This window comes from Lynx rufus, unplaced genomic scaffold, assembly GCF_022079265.1.
Source record: "Lynx rufus isolate CCGP_SWC_20201006 ecotype Redwood Valley unplaced genomic scaffold, mLynRuf1.p SCAF_16, whole genome shotgun sequence".
Taxonomy (NCBI): Eukaryota; Metazoa; Chordata; class Mammalia; order Carnivora; family Felidae; genus Lynx; species Lynx rufus.
The window spans coordinates 9,348,660-9,365,142 of record NW_025814830.1 but is presented as its reverse complement, the minus strand read 5'-3'; the positions used below and the strand labels follow the sequence as shown (position 1 = coordinate 9,365,142).

The following is a 16,483-nucleotide window of genomic DNA, read 5'->3' as shown; positions in this document are numbered from 1 at the left end:
CTGGTTCCTCCAGGGCCATGGATGGCATCACCTGCCTTATGAAACCCACATTGGGCAACTGGACCCAGACCTGACCTGGTCGCTTGGATGCTGGAGAGAAAGGGGCTGGGAGCCTGGACTCCTGGGCTCTGAGGGAATAGGGGCTTGGTGCCCCCAATATGAATTTTAGGGGAGAACAAGAGGGGAACCGGAACCTGGACTCTCAGGTCCTGAGGAGGGAGGGCTGGGTGCCTGGGATCCTGGGTTCTGGAAAAAGAAGGGCCAGGGACTTGGATTCCTCTCCTCTGTCTTTGAAGGCAGGGTTCCAGATTTAGCAGATAAAAATACAGGACACCCAGTTGAATGTGAATTTCAGATGAACAACAAATACCTTTTCTAGTATAAGTATATCCCAAATATTGCATGGAACATACTTATGCTAAAAAAAAAAATTCTTGTTGTTGTTGTTTGCCTGAAATTCAAATTTAACTGGGTGTCCTATATTTTTCTGGTGACTCCATTGAGGGGATGCATGCCAGGTCCCTGGAGACCACCATGGTCTCTCGTCAGCCCCCAGGCCTCTGTTCCTGCTCCCACCCTCCTCCTCACCCCTAAACAGGCCACCTCACAACTTCCCCACCCGATTTCCTCATCTTAGTGAGTTGCTGTCTAATTGCAGCCCCCATGCTGTGTCAGAGTGGAAGAGGAGACTTGAGGACAACTCAGGTTGTCATCCTGGGAGGCCTGGGGTCCTCAGAGATGACTGCCCCTGAATCACCTGCAGCCCATGGTCTGGACAGTTGGGGCATGGGGCCCTCTGGCTGCCTCCTTGCGGGGGGGCCTGAAGATGGAGAGAGACACGGAGATGGGAGGCAGAGACCCTGGGATGAGGGCAAGAGACACAGAGCTGGGGGAAGCAGAGACTCAGAGGTGGGGAGACAGAACCAGGGAAACTTGGAAACAGATTTGCAGAGATGAGGAAAGGGAGATTCAGAGCTGGCGAAACAAAGATGCAGAGATGGAGGCACAAGGACAATAGATCAGAGGTGGAGAGATGTTCCCCAGACAGTCAGCCTCCTGGACCAAGTGATGGACACATACCAGCAAAATGCTGAGTGCCGCCCATAAGTCTGGGGACAAGGACAGCAAGCCACCTGGGTGGTGCTGGGAGACCAAGGCTTGGGTCCTGGCACGTTGAATCAGGAGGTGAGGGAAAAGCTGGGATCCCAGGCGGACAGGGTGATCCACTTGCCATCACTCCATACCCATTCCCAGTGGGGTGACAACACCACCTTCCCTGGAGGTGACACCCCAATTTTCCAGTGCCTCCTACATTTTTTGGGTGACACCCGTGCTGGAAACCCCACCCGGCTCTAATGCTGTTTCCCTCACTGAGTCACTTCCAACCACGCCAGGCCTGTTGGGGGCAGACTTTGGTGACTCAGGCATCCAGGTCCCTTGCTCTTTCACCCCTCAGGAGCCCAGCAGCCAAAAATGCCAGGACCCCTGCACACCCCTGTGGTTTAGCCTAACCCAAGAGTCTGCACCCTCAGCCCTCCTCCCTCAGACCCAGAATCTGAGCCCCTCTCTGTCCTCTGTTAGGGGCCTGGATGAAGACCCCCCCCATCTGCTCTGTTAGTTACCCCAGTGTCCTGGGTCACATCCATCTCTTTCTGGAACCACATCTTCTCAGTTCCCAGCCTCCTCCCTTCCCAATTTGAAGGTGGGGTGAGTTGTGTTTATTTACTTTAGTTTCAGCATGAGTCACCCCCAAAACACACTGCTCCCCCCATGTGCATGGTGGCCCCGAATGGGGGAACAATGCCCCCTCTTCCAGGAAAGTGGGAACCTCACTGAGGATGACAGCAGAAGCCCCCACGGCACTCTCCCGCATCCCCATCCCCTCCACCTCCCTGCCCCTCCACCCCTCCACCTCTGTGCCTCCCTCTGAATCTGACTCCCCTTTGCCTATTTCTCCACAGATCTATGTCCTTCTTTGTCTCCGCATCTCTCTCTCCATCGCTCTGTCTTTATCTCTCATCATCTCTCTGAGTCTCCTCTCTCCCATCTAGGCCTCCCCTTCTGTCTCTGTGTCCCCCATTCCCTCCCTGTCTCTCTGTCCTCCCTGCCTGTGGGTCTCTGTACTGTGGCCCCTTGCACCTCCCCTCTGCCTTCTCTCCCTACCCCCCCATCTGTCTCTCCCTCTCTGCCCTCTCCCCTTCCAGCACCCCTGGCCCCCTTCCTGATTTCCTAGGTCCCACAAGAGCTTGAGGGGGAAGTGGGGGGATGGGGGATGGAGAGGGAGGGAGGGGAAGTTCCTGGGGTGGGGGGAAGAGGGTCAGCCAGACCGGCTTGGCTCCCTGGGCACCTCTGTCAGAGCCCCGCCCAGGGCCACGTGGCCCGCCCCAATATAAGCAGCTACCAACCTGAGACTGAGAACTCAGTGTCCAGGTCACCCACACCTGTCTGCCTCATCGCCATCGCTGTCCTGCAGGTATGAGCATCTGCCCACAGCCCTCTGCTCTGTTCTCTCTCTCCACTCCACTGACATCTCTGTCTCTTTGCATATCTCTGACCGTCTCTGTGGACATTGCTGTCTTTCTCCATGCCCTCGGTGTCCACCTTCTCAGTGTGAGGGGTGCCGGGTTGAATTTGGAAGCCCTGGGGCCCAGCACCCTTTCTACTCACCCCTTTGGTCTGGGCCATCAGATGTGGGGTTTTTCTCTTGACCTGTGTGAGCCTCAGTGTCCCATCTGTGAAATGGGCTTGCAGAGAAGTCAAAGCGCTAAGCAGATGTGAGTGTTACTGGCGGCATCTCGATGGGCACCTGGCTCTGATCTCTTTCCCCCCTTGTCTCTGACTCTGCCTGTCTCTGTTTCTTGGCCTCTCTCTCCAGCTCTGCCTCTGGTATGAGGAAGGTCCTCTGGGGTCTGTCGGGCAGCTGTACAGAGACGGGCGAGTTTCTCGCCCCTCCCCATACATCCCTACTCCATGTTTCTCCTAGCTGGCAGGCTGACTTGGCCTCTTTCTCCCCAGCTCCCTTCCCCCTGAGAACCCAGCCCCCAGTGCCCCTACTCCGTGCCTGCCCCTCCCCCAGTATCCAGCCTCCCTTGGACAGATTCGGCCACTGTCACCGCCGCTACCTCTGCCGCCCCCAACGCCACCTTCCCAGGGCCGGCAAGATGCAGTTTGAGATGCACGACAACGTGAAAGGCAAAGGTGGGATCACTGGATGAACCAGCAACCCTTCCAGTCCCGGAACCCGGCAGCTTCCCTCCCCTGGGCACCCTGGCTTCGAAGACAGATGGCGCCTGATCGCACCCCAGAGGCCCCTGGAAATGCAGGAACCCAGCACCCCAGGCCCAGACGTGGAGGAGGCAACACCACTTCTCAGCCCCACCCAGATGTGGCACCCACCCTTCCCCAGACGTGCATGAGTTCCCCACCCACAGCTCAACCAGATGTGCAGGAGGCAGTGGCAACGGGGAAAAACTGGGGTGTCAGTGCCCAAATGTAGCAGAGAGGACCGGGGAGGTGCAGTGGTGTCCCCTCCGCGGGCGGCCTGGTGGCCCCGCCCAGACTGCCCGGCAGAGGAAGGGGCTCCGGGGGCAGGGATGTGGGGAGAGGCTGGCAGCCTCCCGCTCACTCCGGCCCGCTACCTTCCTTCGCAGCCATGTCCTACCCAGTGACCAGCCAGCCCCAGTGTGCCAGCAGCTGCTACCAGACCCAGCTCAGTGACTGGCACACCGGACTCACAGACTGCTGCAACGACATGCCTGTCTGTGAGTGCCTGCAGCTCCCTCCAGGAGAGGGGGAAGGTCACCTCCAACCCCTTCCCCGGCCCTACTAACCCCACTCCCGCTCCCTTCCTTGGACCCCGAATTCCCACACTCTAAACCTCACCCCTAACTCCCACCTCCGACACTCCCTAGGATCCTAACCTCACACCTTCCAGCTTCCCCTCGGACCCTCAACCCCTTGCACCCTCAACTTTCCTTGTCGCGGCCCCAGCTCCCTCTCCAAACCCTATCTCCCAACCTCTAAACCACTCCCGCTGGGTCCCCGGATCCCCTCTGGGACCCTCGATTTGGCGGATTTGGCGCCGCGGACCATCAGCCTCGCCTCTCCCCGAGGCGGAGGGGGCCGGGGCGCCCGGTGGGCCCCCGCTCTGACTGCCCCGCGCCCGCCCCAGGTCTGTGCGGCACTTTCGCCCCTCTGTGCCTCGCCTGCCGCATCTCGGACGACTTCGGGGAGTGCTGCTGCGCGCCCTACCTGCCCGGAGGCCTGCACTCCCTGCGCACCGGCATGCGGGAGCGCTACCACATCCAGGTGCGCGCGGGGGCGGGGGGGGGGGGGGTGGCGCGGAGCAGGGGGCTGGGGGACGGGGCTCCTGGGACCCTGGCGGGGCTCCTAACCTCTCTCTCCCACCCTCTAGGGCTCTGTCGGGCACGACTGGGCGGCCCTCACCTTTTGTTTGCCCTGCGCCCTCTGTCAGATGGCGCGGGAATTGAAGATCCGGGAGTAAGGAAGCCCCCCATCCCTCCTCCTTTTCCACCTGTCGCGCTGGGCCTCCTCTGCCCCGCCGCCCTCTCCCGCTACCAGAAATACACCCACAATAAAAACCTGAAAACCAACTCCGCCTACATTATTTGTGTCCCAGGGAAGGAATCTGGGTGGAGGAGGTTTGGTGAGGGGTGTGGGGACACAGGGAAGATGCCTAGGTGTGGAAGGAGGAGTTCCAGAGTCAGATCCTTGCCCCCCACCCCACCTGCTGCGTGTGACATTGGCAAGTCTTACCCCTCTAAACGAGTGGGTCATTAACAAAGTGAAACCACTAACCCCTTCAGCTGCCCAACTGAAGTTGTGTGCGGATCCTTAAAATAAGCAAAACCAGAAAAAGCTGCCTTGGTAGAGGTTACACGCCCAAAGGAAAAAATTGGGAGACCCACCCCCCTTCAAGTCAATACGTATGGATTCTTGGCCTATATACAATTCTAACATAACAGATATGGGAGTTCCGGGGCAGGGGGCGGGGGGGGGGGTGTGGGGACTTTGTCTCCAAAGCACAGAACTGCCCGGTTTCGGGCTCTCTGGAGCTGAATAATCCTTAAAGATCATCTAGTTCTCTTTACACGAAAGCAACTACCAGATTAGAAAATCTGGTCTCAAAATTGGGCAGACCTAGGAACCGATGTTGACTCTTGCCATGTTATCAGTGTTAGTGTCGTGCCGGGTTACTAGCCGTGTTGTCTTAGTGAATTAATAAACCTCTCTGAGCCTGTTTCCTCCTCTAAGGACAATCCCTAGTATGTCATGTGGCTACTGTGAGAGCAAGTGATGGAACAGATGGAAAGACCAGAGTGAGCTTAACAAACTTGTTAATAGTATCATTATGTATAATTATATTATACTATCCTGGTATTAATATATCACTTATATTCTTTGCTGTTACTCTTTCTCTTTCCATTCATGTATCCAACCACCAAGTGACATCTTTGCTTGGAATATCTAATGGGCATCGACAAGTTAAAACCTAACTCTGGATTCCCTGCCCCCGACCTCCTCCTCCCAGTCTCCTCCTCTCAGGAAACAGCAAACCCCAGCCTTCCAGCGGCTCAGCTCCGGCTCCGTGGCTTTCTTACCCAATGGCCCATCTGTCAGCACTCTGTTGCTTCTAGTTTCAGAATATATCCAGAACCCCACTTCTCCCCACCCCGTTCTCACCTTGTTCCAGCCACCCTCCTCCTCAGCCTAAACTAAGGCAGTGGTTCCTCACTGGGCTCCACTGCCGTATCCCCACCTCTTTAGTTTCCTCCCACAGAGAAGCCCTGCGAACACCTGAGTTAGGTCACATGCCTCCTGTGTTCAGAACCTTCTCACGGCTCCTCCTGCACAGAGCTAAAGCCAGAGTCCTCACCGTGGCCCGAGGACCTGCACAATCTGCCTCCGGCTTTTCCTTGAACTTGTCTCCTCCTTATTCCCACCCACTCCTACCCGCATGAGTCTCTTGGTTGGTTCTCTAAAATGCTAGTCGTGCTTCCACCTCAGGACCTTTGCACTAGCTGTTCCCTCAACTTGGAATTCTCTTCCCTCAGATGTCCCTATGGCTCATTCCTTCCCGTCTGCTCACAAGTCATCTTAGGAGCGAGGCCTTCCCTTCTACCTTATATTACACAGCAAGGACCAACCCCTCTTCTCCTTCACCGCCTTGTTTTTCTGGCCATATTTCAATATACCACATCATTTACATATTTATTTTCTGGCTCCCTGCTGGTTTGTCAGCTCCATGAGGGCAGGGACCCCGTTCACTGCTGTGTCCCAGTACCTAGAACTGCGTGGAGCCCCTTGTGGGTGGAGATAGTGAATGATCACAGGTGGGAGACACTGATGCAGAAAAGGGACATGATTTTAGAGGTAACGGTGGGGGGCAATGGAGAGTCAGACAGGCTTGCATCAGAATCTGGGCTCACCTGTTAATCTGCCCTGAGTTCTCAGGCAAAGGACTTAGTTTCCAAATCTGCAAAATGGGGGAATAAACCTGTCCCTCCCAGCATCAGTATCAGGAAGACTAAAGGACTCAGGCTAAGCACCCAGCACACTATCGGAAGTGTTGTTGGCCCTTGGTGAAATTTCTCCCCTTTTTCTGAAGTCCCTAGGGCATTGATGGCCATACACAGACTAGAATCCACACCTCCCACGCCCAGTCTTTCTCTCACACTCCCTGAGCCTCTTGCATTCAGGTACGAGGTGCCAGCTGAGGAGGTAACGTGGAGGGAGGAGGAACACGTGCCTCATGCTATGGGGCATTTGTATAGGGGCATCTGCAAGGTATGGACAGGAGTTGGAGAGGCTGGCTCTGTGTAGCAGAGCAAGGGGCCAGTCACAGTGCAAATGCTCTGCTCAGGAAGGCACAGTCACAGGGTGGTGGCGGGGAAGAGACCTTACCAAAGATCTGATCATAACGCAGACGAGTCTTAGCTCCTTCCTGGTCATGCAGGGTGAACTCTCTCCTGGCCTTGGACTCCCTTAGGCAGCATGTCCTGCTTCTGGTTAGCATCCCGGGTGGGAAATTGTGCCTTATCCCCAGCAGAAACCCGCCGTTTTGAACACCTGCCTCTAGTGCCCGCTCTGTGCTGGGGGAGCTCTCAGCTAGGTGGGCTAAGAACCCGCATGATCTCCCTTGTGCTTTCTCCCTTGTCTCCTCCTCCTCCCCCCACCCCTTATTCCTGGGGGTTCCCTCCTCAGGAGGCTAGAGGGTCTGGTGGTCAGGCATGTGGATTTGAGAGTCACATGGCCTGGGTTCAAATTCATTCAATGGCTCAATGACATCTATGAACTTCTGTTTTCTCCCCTGCAAACGGGGATCACACGGTTACCTACCGCATAGGGTTGCTGGGCTGTAACATGGCAAGCAAACTGTCTAGCGCCGGTACTCAGTAAATACAAGTTCACAGTCACGTCTCGGAGGTTAGGCACTACCAATGGCTCACAAAGGCAAAACTCATGTGTGGGCAGAGTAATCCTTGAAAATCCCTTAAACTGCCCATAAATCCGAAAATACTAGGATTTTCGTGGACTACAGTGAAGACCCAACCCCACCCACCTCCCCCGGCCCCACTCCCCCTAAGTCCACCTCATTATCGTGTCTTGGGCTCACATCAGATGAGGCCTCAGGCGTGTGCCCATGGGCGGGCTGAAGAGGAAAACACGTTGTTTACCACTCTCGGCCAGACTCCCACGCTGCTGCTCGCTGCTCACTGCTCGAGGCCGACCGAGGGCACACTTGCACCTTCTTCACCACTGCTCTTGCTTGCCCTGGGGGCCCGGAAGATGAAGCCTCCTGTGCTGCTTCCGGTTTGGGCCTTGGAGCCTTCTGGGATTAGAGCAAACTCAAACTCATCACGTTAGGGCATTTTGGTCCCTGTGCTGCCTCACTCTTATGTCAGAGGCCAGAATAAAACCCAAGCCTGGGACCAAGGCAACGTTTTCCCTCCGGAGACGAACTGGGGTCTTTCTGCGACAGGGATCCGAGGAAGGGCCAACGGTCTCAGTGCCCTCGGCTCCTCTAGGTCTGTCCCTTCTGGGGAACGAGGGCTTCTATAGTGGTCCCATCTCACCCCTGCTCAGGAGGGGCAGGGAGGAGCCAGGCCCAAGCTATACAGCTCGGAGGGGGGCCAAGGTAAGGGCACGGACTCGATTTATCCATATTCGGATGCTGTTCAGAGAAGCAAGACACCCCATCTCCTGCAGGCAGACGGTGCTCAGACACCCGCCTTCCCCACACTCTTTATTTGCTGCTTCAACCACTCCTCCCTTTCAGACGGCCCCTGACAGCACACGTGGCCTCTTAGACTGAGGGCCCCAGCAGAGGAGAGGAGACGGGGCCCAGCTCCTTAAGGCCCCAAAGTACAGCTGGGGGATGGAGTCTTGCAAAAGGAGTCCCAAGTTCAAGATGGCTAGGATGGGGGTGCGAAGTCCTCAAGGGGGAGAGGAGCTCAGAAGTCCAAGGTGGTGGCTGAGTGGGGGAGCGGCCCCTAGAGGGAATGCACAAGTCTTCAAGGCAGCACTGTCTGGGAAGAGAGATGCGCAGAGGACTCCACCATTTCCATCTCCAACGCCCAGCGCCCTGGGGCAGCATCTGAGGCTCTGTCTCCTTGGATTCCTGCTGAGCCGGGTGGCCCTGGTCCTAGCATCAATTACACCATCTGAGCTTTGGCTTTGTCTGTCCAGCCTACAGGGGACAGCTGGCCCCTGGACTGCCTCACTGTCCCACCTCTGATCGTCTGCGTCCCTCAACAACACAGCCAATCCCCTGCGCTCAGTTCCTTCCGCTAAAGTACAGCAGTCTGTTTCCCTGGCTGGACCTGACTGAAGAGATGCCTAAAGAGAGCATCTTAAGAGTCTCAGACTGGGGGCGCCTGGGTGGCTCAGTCGGTTAAGCGTCCGACTTCGGCTCAGGTCACGATCTCGCGGTCCGTGAATTCAAGCCCCGCGCCGGGCTCTGTGCTGACTGCTCAGAGCCTGGAGCCTGTTTCAGATTCTGTGTCTCCCTCTCTCTCTCTGACCCTCCCCCGTTCATGCTCTGTCTCTCTCTGTCTCAAAAGTAAATAAACATTAAAAAAAAAAAAGAGTCTCAGACTGGACTCCTGGTTTTCCCCACAAACCCAGGCTGCCCATCATGATAAACCACCCCAGTATCCGCCCACAGTTCAGGCCACAAAGTTGGAGTCATCCTGGACTCCCCCCTCCCTGATCCCAACATCCACGCCATCGTTACCTCCTCCCACACACATCCTGCACCTGTCCCTGACCCACGCCCCCACCACTGCCCTCATCCTAATCATCGTCTCTTGTCCCTGGTCGCCTCTCTTGCCCCCTCCGAACCATCCTCCACACCACAGCTGAGTGACCTCTCGAATACGTACCTCGGATTCTTATGAAACTGTCCCTTGGCTTTCCCCGAGAATAAAATTCAAAACCCTATCTGGGACCCACACAGCCCTGGGTGATCCCATTGCTGTCTCCCAACTCATCTCCTCACACGCGGTCTGGGTCATGCTGGCCCTTTCTGATCCTTCCAATGAAGCAAGCGGGTCCCCACCTCAGGGCCTTGTCCTTACAGCTCCCTCTGCCTGAGACCCACTTTCTGAAGCTTTCCCCACGGCCAGTTCCTTCTCAGGCTTTAGGCCTAGCTTCTCGGAATGCCCAACAGACTCTACCTCGAAGTCCCTCACAGCCACATCCTGTTGATCCCTCATGGCACTTCTCCCTCCCGGAAATGACCTTACTTGCCTTTGTGCGTGTGTGTGTGTGTGTGTGTGCGTGTGTGCGCGCGTGTGTGTGCACAGGCACTGGTGCACACTGATTGTCTCCCTCCACTGGAACCTAAGTCCCACGAGATCAGGGAACTCGTCTGTCTCAGTTCCTGCTTTGCCGGGTGACTTCAACAGTGCCTGGCATACAGTAAGTATTCAATAAATAATTGTTGAATGCAGAACGTCAAATGCCCTGTCTGGGGAGCCCCGGGGAAAGGGAGCCAGAGGTCTCTGAGGACACGGTGTCCAGGGGCCGCCAAGTGGAGGAGCCCTGAATCCAGGGTGGCGTTATCAGGGTACTCAGTCGCTGTGGCTGAGGACCACGCCGTGGGTCAGAGGGACATGCTGGTGAGATTGTCCTGGCTCAACAGTCCCTTCCGGCCTGCGCCAGCCCCGTGCCCACTGCCCCCAGCACCCCCACCGCCCCCACAGTATTCGTGCAGCCTGTGCCGCAGCGTGACGAGGGCCGACCCTAGGCAGGCGCCGTTGGGTGCTTGGGGTCCTCCGGGCAGCTGGAGCAGCAGAGTGGCCACACCGGCCATGCCATCTTCAGTGGGTTCAAGGGTGATGGGCCCGGCTCGCAGGCCGGCAGTGGTGGCCGGGACGGCGGGCGGGCAGCAGCCTCCTCCCACAGGTCCCCAGGGCCCCCCGGCCCCCGTCAGCAGCAGGGGTGCCAAGAAGGGTTCCGAACGGCGGAAGGTGGGCGGTGGGAGCCCAGCCGGCTTCCAGGCAGGGGCCGGGGCGGCAGGGTCAGGCGGGAAGCAGACGGTGACCTTGGCAAAGGGACGGCTGGCCATCTTGGTCATCTCTTGCAGGTGCCGGCGCTGTTCCTGCCGCTGGTCCAGGGCCTGCTTGGCCTTCCAGAGGAGCACGCAGAGTGAGAGGAAGAGAAAGAAGCAGGAGAAGAAGACGGAGAAGAAGACGAATAGGTCGATGTGGGCCTGGTCCTGCCGGAAGAAGAGCAGGCCCTGCGAGTCAGCTGAACCGTTGGCGCCGGGCCCGCTCGGGTCCCCCACGCCCAGCAGGAGTAGGTAAAAGCGGCTGGACTTGAGGGCGTGGTGCTCGTGCGGGTAGGTGATGACCAGCCGGTCCCGCACACCACGAACCACGAGCACGGCCGACGGCTCTGTCACAGTCACGTAGGTGATCAGGCCCCGTGGCCACACCTCCCGCACCCTGGGCTCCGCCGGGGCACCTGGCCCGCTCCCGGCCCCGGGTCCTCCTGGATCCCCGGCCCCCCGGGTTCCGCCGTCGGCAGGGGGTGGGGGAGGCGGTGGGGGTGGAGGTGGCTGGATATGCACGGTGTGGACGCCCGTGTCAGGGGCCACACGGACCACGAAGGTGTCGTAGGAGGTGGAGACATAGAGGTCCACAGCACCGAAGGTCACATCCAGCGTCAGGCGGATGTCCACGTTGGTAAACTTGGGCTGCACGCCAAAGAGGACAGTGCGGCCGGGGCCCAGAGCCCGGCGCTTGGGTTCGTGGAAGCAGTTGGTCTGGGACGTGGGGTCCAGGCAGCACTCCTGCTCCACGGAAATGAGGCGGTAACACTGCTGGCCGCCCAGCGGGCTCCCGTGGAAGGACTCCCGGCACTTGGCGCACTGCGGGCAAGCGGTGGGGGGGGGGGGGGGGTGGCAGTCAGGGCTAGCTCGGTGCCTGGCCACCCTCCACGCAGTACTGACGTTCAGTACCAACTGGTGAGCAGTCACTGCCCCAGGCTCTCTCAGTCCCCAGCAGCTTCCTTGTGACTGCTCCCCCTGCCCCCACACCTCCCTGACACAGTGTGGAGGCCACCAGGACCCTACACTCTAGCACTGCTGTCCCTGGTGTCACCCCATGACCACAGCACCCTGATGTGGAGGCCTCTGGAACTCTGAGGCACAGCGATGAAGAGCTCTGCTGAACCTGGCTCTACCCCCTCACTGCCTGTGTGGCCTCAGACTAATGACTTGACCTCGCTGAGTTTGAGATCCTTCCTCCTTACACAGGCAGTAAGCAGAGCTCGCTCATGGGACTGCCGAAGCCACGGGCACAGCACGGGGCTGGGCCAGCCTCACCTGCCAGCCTTGCTGTTTCCGTAGGACGTTAGGTACGTCCTACCTCAGGGCCTTTGCACTGGGTGATCTATTGCCTGGCTGACTCTCTACTCACCCACAATCCCCATATCTGCCTGTCCTGACTTCCATCAGGTCTTTTCTCAAGTGTCACCTTCTCACGAAGGCTTTCCTTGGTCATCGTATCTACTAGTCCCACTCCACAACACTGGCCCTCCTTTCTCCTTACTGCTCATTGCTAACATACTGTGCATCCGACTTCTTCATTTGTTTGTCGCTGGACTCCTTAACGGGAAAGTAAATTTCCTGAGGACAGAACCTCTTGCCCGTTTTGTTCCCCGCTGCGTCCTAATGCCTCGCACACTCTTCCCAACTGTCAGGTGCTCAGTAAATATGTGTTGAATGAGTGAGTGGACCTCTGAGGGCGCGGGGCCCTTGGCTTATCTGCAACTCGCTTCTCCAGCCGCACCTGGTACTTGTAGCAGTCTCGGCGGTCACTGGGCGAGCTACCCTGGCACGTGCCCGTCTCTGTATTGTTCTGACACGGGCAGCCCGTCCCGTCCTGCTCGTTACATGTATCTGCATGGCCGTTGCACTGGCATCTGAGGAAGGGGGAGAAGACAGGGGTCAGGGGGCTCCCCTGACCTACCGGATCCAGGCTGGATGCTGCCTACGTGAGCCCCGACGTGAGCCACAGGCCAGAAGAGGAGACGGGGGCTCACAAATGGCCAAGCCATTTGCCCAAGGCCACAGAGCCAGTAAGTGGCAGGGCCAGGATTTGGAGCCAGGTTGGGACGACTCCAGAGTCCGCTGACCATTCAGAAGGAAGGGCTGGAATGGGAGGCCGTCCTGCGGCCTCACCCTCGGCAGCTCTCTCTCCGCCTGCCGGTCTCCACGGGGTGGTGCTCTGCGGCCTGGCCTGCGTGTCAACACTGGCCTCTGAGGCCGGGGGTCTCCCACCTGAGTCTGGCTCATTGCCCCCAACTCTGCCTCAGCCTGGGGCCTCCCTGAGGACATCGTCCGCTTCTGATTGAGGGCGGAGAACTGGGGAGGGGAGTCTGGCTCCCAGAGCTATTCCCAGTGAGCAGGGCAAGGGTCCCAGGCCCCCCTTCTTCTCACTTGGTACACTTCCCATCCAGGAGGAAGTAGCCGTGCAGGCAGCTCTCGCATTTGTCCCCGTAACTGTTATTCTGGCAGTTCACACACACAGCCTCGTCTTCACTAGGCCCCTCTGTCACCCAGTTTTCAATCTGACCAAAGAAAGACAGAGTGATCACAAAAAGGCCTGAACTATCCCCCTCCTCCCCGAGACCTGGCCCAGAAGCCCTGGACTCCAGCCTTTTTACCTCCTCTGGATCCAGCGAGTACTTCTCTGGTTCCTTCCTGGCCATTTCGAGCTCCTTCCTGGAGACGCAGACGTGGCTATTGCCACGGCAGAAGGCGTGGCAGGGCCGGCAGGTCCCGCCCCCCACAGCCGAGCCCACGAACAGAGGGAGGCACTGCTCGCAGTGGCTGCCCTGGAAACCAGCGACAGGGTGGTCAGAGTTGGTGATCAGTTGGGGAGGGGGGTGGGACACTCTGAGAGCACCATGAGGGTGCAGCAGGGGCTCAGGCACTCGGTTGGGGCAATCCCAGCCTTTCTGCGACTTAGCCGCCTGCCTTCACTTGCACACCTCCCGTGACGGGGTGGAGGGTGGCTGAGTTCGTGCCCCTCCAGCCCGCAGTGGGGAGCTCAGAAAGCCCTTCTCTACACCATCCTAAATCCTCCTGCACGTGACCAGCCTCGCCAGTCCAGCACTGACTCTGTCCACGATGCTGGGGTAGCCCCTCTCTGACACAAATTCAGACAGCGTCCCCAGAATCTCCTCACACCTCCCTGGGTTAGGGCTAGGCCTCCTCCTCCCTGGGCCCGGCTTATCAGGGCTTGGGAGGAGGCTCAAGATGCCTGAGGGAGAGCTGAAGGCAGAGAAGGCCCTGTCCCTGAGGGGAGGGCCTGAGACCCCGGGAGGCCCACCTTGGTGTGGTTGCGGCACAGCAGGCAATGGTCACGGGCGCCCACACCCGCGCATTCGCTGTGGCGGTTGCAGCGACACTCTGTGGAGCAGTTGCGGCCAACAAAGCCGAAGTGGCAGCGGCAGTGGTCGGGCTCCACACATGAGCCATTCACGCAGCCCTGGGCGCACACCGGGCGGCACAGCCCAGTCACGCTGCAGGGGTGGAGGGCAGAGGGTCAGGGCGGAGCAGGGGGCTTCGTGGCTCCCGCCGGCCCAACACCCACTACACTGCCCTCAACCGGTTGCTCACGCCTGGTCTGTTCCATGGTCCTCGTCCAGGGTCCAGCCTGCCACCCTCTTCCCAGGGTGCCCCATTTAACTCACCAACCCCTCCCCTCCACGACTGAGCCCCCACCTTCACCGCGTCCCGGATGAGTCCCACCACCTCACACCCACTCTGGTTCCTGCCTCACCCTCTGCTGCTCCCACCCCACAGGTGCCTGGGCCACCGCCCTTGCCCCCTCACTTGTCCATGGTGTAGCCCGCCTTGCAGCTGCACTCGTAACCGTGTGGCCGGTCGTGGCAGTTCTGTGTCTCATTGCAGTCGTGATGTCCGTTTGCACACTCGTCTTCAGGGGGACAGGACAGGAAGGCCCAGGAGGCCCCAGGTCGCCCGCATGTCAGCCCTGGCCCGGGGATACAGAGCTTCACCTGGGTGCCACCCAGGCCCTCGCTCCACCTGTCCCTGATCCCCACCTCTGAGACAGCCTCCAGCGCCCCCCACGTTCTCTGTGCCAGACCCCCAGCCAAGGGTCAGTCCCCCTCACCCCACATCCTAACCCATCTCACCGTCACGGGGACCGCTGAGTCCACCCTCCAGGCAGCGGCCACCCCCATCTTGGCCCCCCCAGGCACACCAGCCACAGTGGGGGCGCCGCAGGCACAGGGCGCACTGGGTCGCCTGAGCACAGCCCAGGGAGCAGCTCTCGGGTCCCCGGAGCAGCCGCCCACAGCCTCCGGCCATACATCGCAGGGGCAGGTAGGAGGGGCTCAGACACTGTATGGGGGAGGGGAAATGAGAAATGAGGTGGGGGGTGAGAAAGAGGACCAAACACATCCTGGGTATCCTCCCCAACTACACCCCTTCCTCAGAGCTCTCGCCCCTCTCTGGCCACAGTCGATGGACCAAAGCGGACACCAGCTGACGTCATCGCATTGTTCCCGTCAGGCATTTGCAACTAGGAGTCCACACGGGAAGTCAGGCTAGGGGCAACCTTGAAACTAGAAGATTCTGGAGACTGGGGCTGGCAGGGACATTTGAATGAGCAAATCACAGCAAATGAAGAGACCAGAGGGGCAGGAAAACAGAGCAGATGCAGAAGGAAGCACTGATGAGGACCACACACCCAAAGCCGGGGTGGGCAGCTTTCCAGGCTCCGTCTCCAATACGGCCTTGGCTGCATTTTCCACCCTGGGCTCCAAGAGGTACCACTGTGTTAGTGTGATTGGCCGCGGCAGTCTACCCACCCGGCTTAGTAGACACGGCTGTTTCTTACAACCAAAGGAAGGCAACAATACCAAGTGGAGATAGAAACTAGTGACGGGGGGCAGGGAGTTACAAGCCACGGTCACTTAGAAAAATGTGGACCCAGCTGCTGGGGCAAGAGGGTCCTCCCACCCTAGGCTGGGAAGCTGAGTCTGCGGTCAGGGGCTGCACAGGAGTTCGTACGCCATCACTTATCACGTCCTGGGACCCAGACGAGGCACCCAGCAGGGGTCAGACTCTTGGTGTGTAAGAGTATTGTATCCACTGCTCGGGCCTTAAGTATAAGACAGCAGAGATTAGTCTGGGCTGTCTGACAGCAATTAGCAACCATGTAATCCTGAAATAGACACCCTGGTTGCTGTGGCCGGAGCTCTGAGGGTTACCGCCAGCAGTGAGCTGAGCCTTGCCGAACTGCCAGAGCTAGGCTTCCAGATCTAAATGTAGTGCACCCCTTGGCAGATGGTGGGGCAATCTGGGGGGTGGGAGGGGGAGACCAAGTCTCAAGTCTGCCCAGCGTTCTTTGCGGTAACCTCCCTAATGGCCATATGCAATGCTGCCCAACACCATAAACTGCGTATCCTGCACTCCTGGAAGAGACGTAGGAATGTAAGTTCGGAGAGCAGGATTCTAGCTCATGTTGACACAGGCCCACAACCTAGCAAAGTGCCTGGCACGAGGAAGGGGCTCGATAAAGAATGTGATGAAGAGAAGCCAGGGAAGAGAGCCCTCTTGCCTGTCCCAGGCCCTGAAGCCAAAGTCATTCAAGAGAACGATGCCCGATGGTTCACAGACAGCTGCCCTTGAGCCAAATCGTAACGGGTCTGGTCTGCACATCTCTTACGGGTCTGGTCTGTACATCTGTGATGTCTGGTCTGCGCGGTGGTGGTTTTTAAAAGCCTAAGCCAACACTTTAGAGCTAGGAGATTTCACAGAAATCCGAAGATCTGGCGGAAGTACTCTTGCATCTACGGGCGACGCCCGGAGTCTGTGCTGGAGTCTCCCGCCCCACAGCCTCCTCCCGCCTCCAACCCAGCCCCTCCTCACTCCCTGAGCAGCATAGAGGGGCCAGGGTCTGGCGTTGCCTTCCGGTCCCTG

The 16,483-nt window shown here is 58.6% G+C and overlaps 2 protein-coding genes across 2 annotated transcripts in view; one reads left to right on the top strand and one right to left on the bottom strand.

The window, feature by feature from the left end:
• The first annotated feature begins 3,161 nt into the window (after window positions 1-3,161).
• On the top strand, window positions 3,162-4,504 carry CNFN (cornifelin). Its single transcript, XM_047078694.1, has 4 exons — window positions 3,162-3,198; window positions 3,651-3,761; window positions 4,172-4,308; window positions 4,415-4,504. The coding sequence occupies exons 1-4, from the start codon at window positions 3,162-3,164 to the stop codon at window positions 4,502-4,504; spliced, it is 375 nt and encodes a 124-aa protein (XP_046934650.1).
• Window positions 4,505-9,051: 4,547 nt separating this feature from the next.
• Window positions 9,052-16,483, bottom strand: part of MEGF8 (multiple EGF like domains 8) — a 40,120-nt gene continuing 32,688 nt past the window's right edge. Inside the window, exons 35-41 of the mRNA XM_047077987.1 lie at window positions 14,692-14,899; window positions 14,369-14,528; window positions 13,863-14,055; window positions 13,195-13,365; window positions 12,968-13,098; window positions 12,318-12,450; window positions 9,052-11,395 (exon numbers count right to left, since the gene is read on the bottom strand). Coding sequence (XP_046933943.1) covers window positions 10,127-11,395; window positions 12,318-12,450; window positions 12,968-13,098; window positions 13,195-13,365; window positions 13,863-14,055; window positions 14,369-14,528; window positions 14,692-14,899 — 2,265 coding nt within the window. The 3' untranslated portion in view covers window positions 9,052-10,126. The remainder of the gene's footprint in view (window positions 11,396-12,317; window positions 12,451-12,967; window positions 13,099-13,194; window positions 13,366-13,862; window positions 14,056-14,368; window positions 14,529-14,691; window positions 14,900-16,483) is intronic.

What these genes read in the sequence shown, in the direction of transcription:
- CNFN (XM_047078694.1), top strand. Translation starts at nt 3,162, where the DNA reads ATGCAGTTTGAGATGCACGACAACGTGAAAGGCAAAG. An exon ending in CTGCAACGACATGCCTGTCT is followed by an intron (nt 3,762 to 4,171) that starts GTGAGTGCCTGC and finishes CGCCCGCCCCAG; the next exon opens with GTCTGTGCGGCACTTTCGCC. An exon ending in GGGAGCGCTACCACATCCAG is followed by an intron (nt 4,309 to 4,414) that starts GTGCGCGCGGGG and finishes CCCACCCTCTAG; the next exon opens with GGCTCTGTCGGGCACGACTG.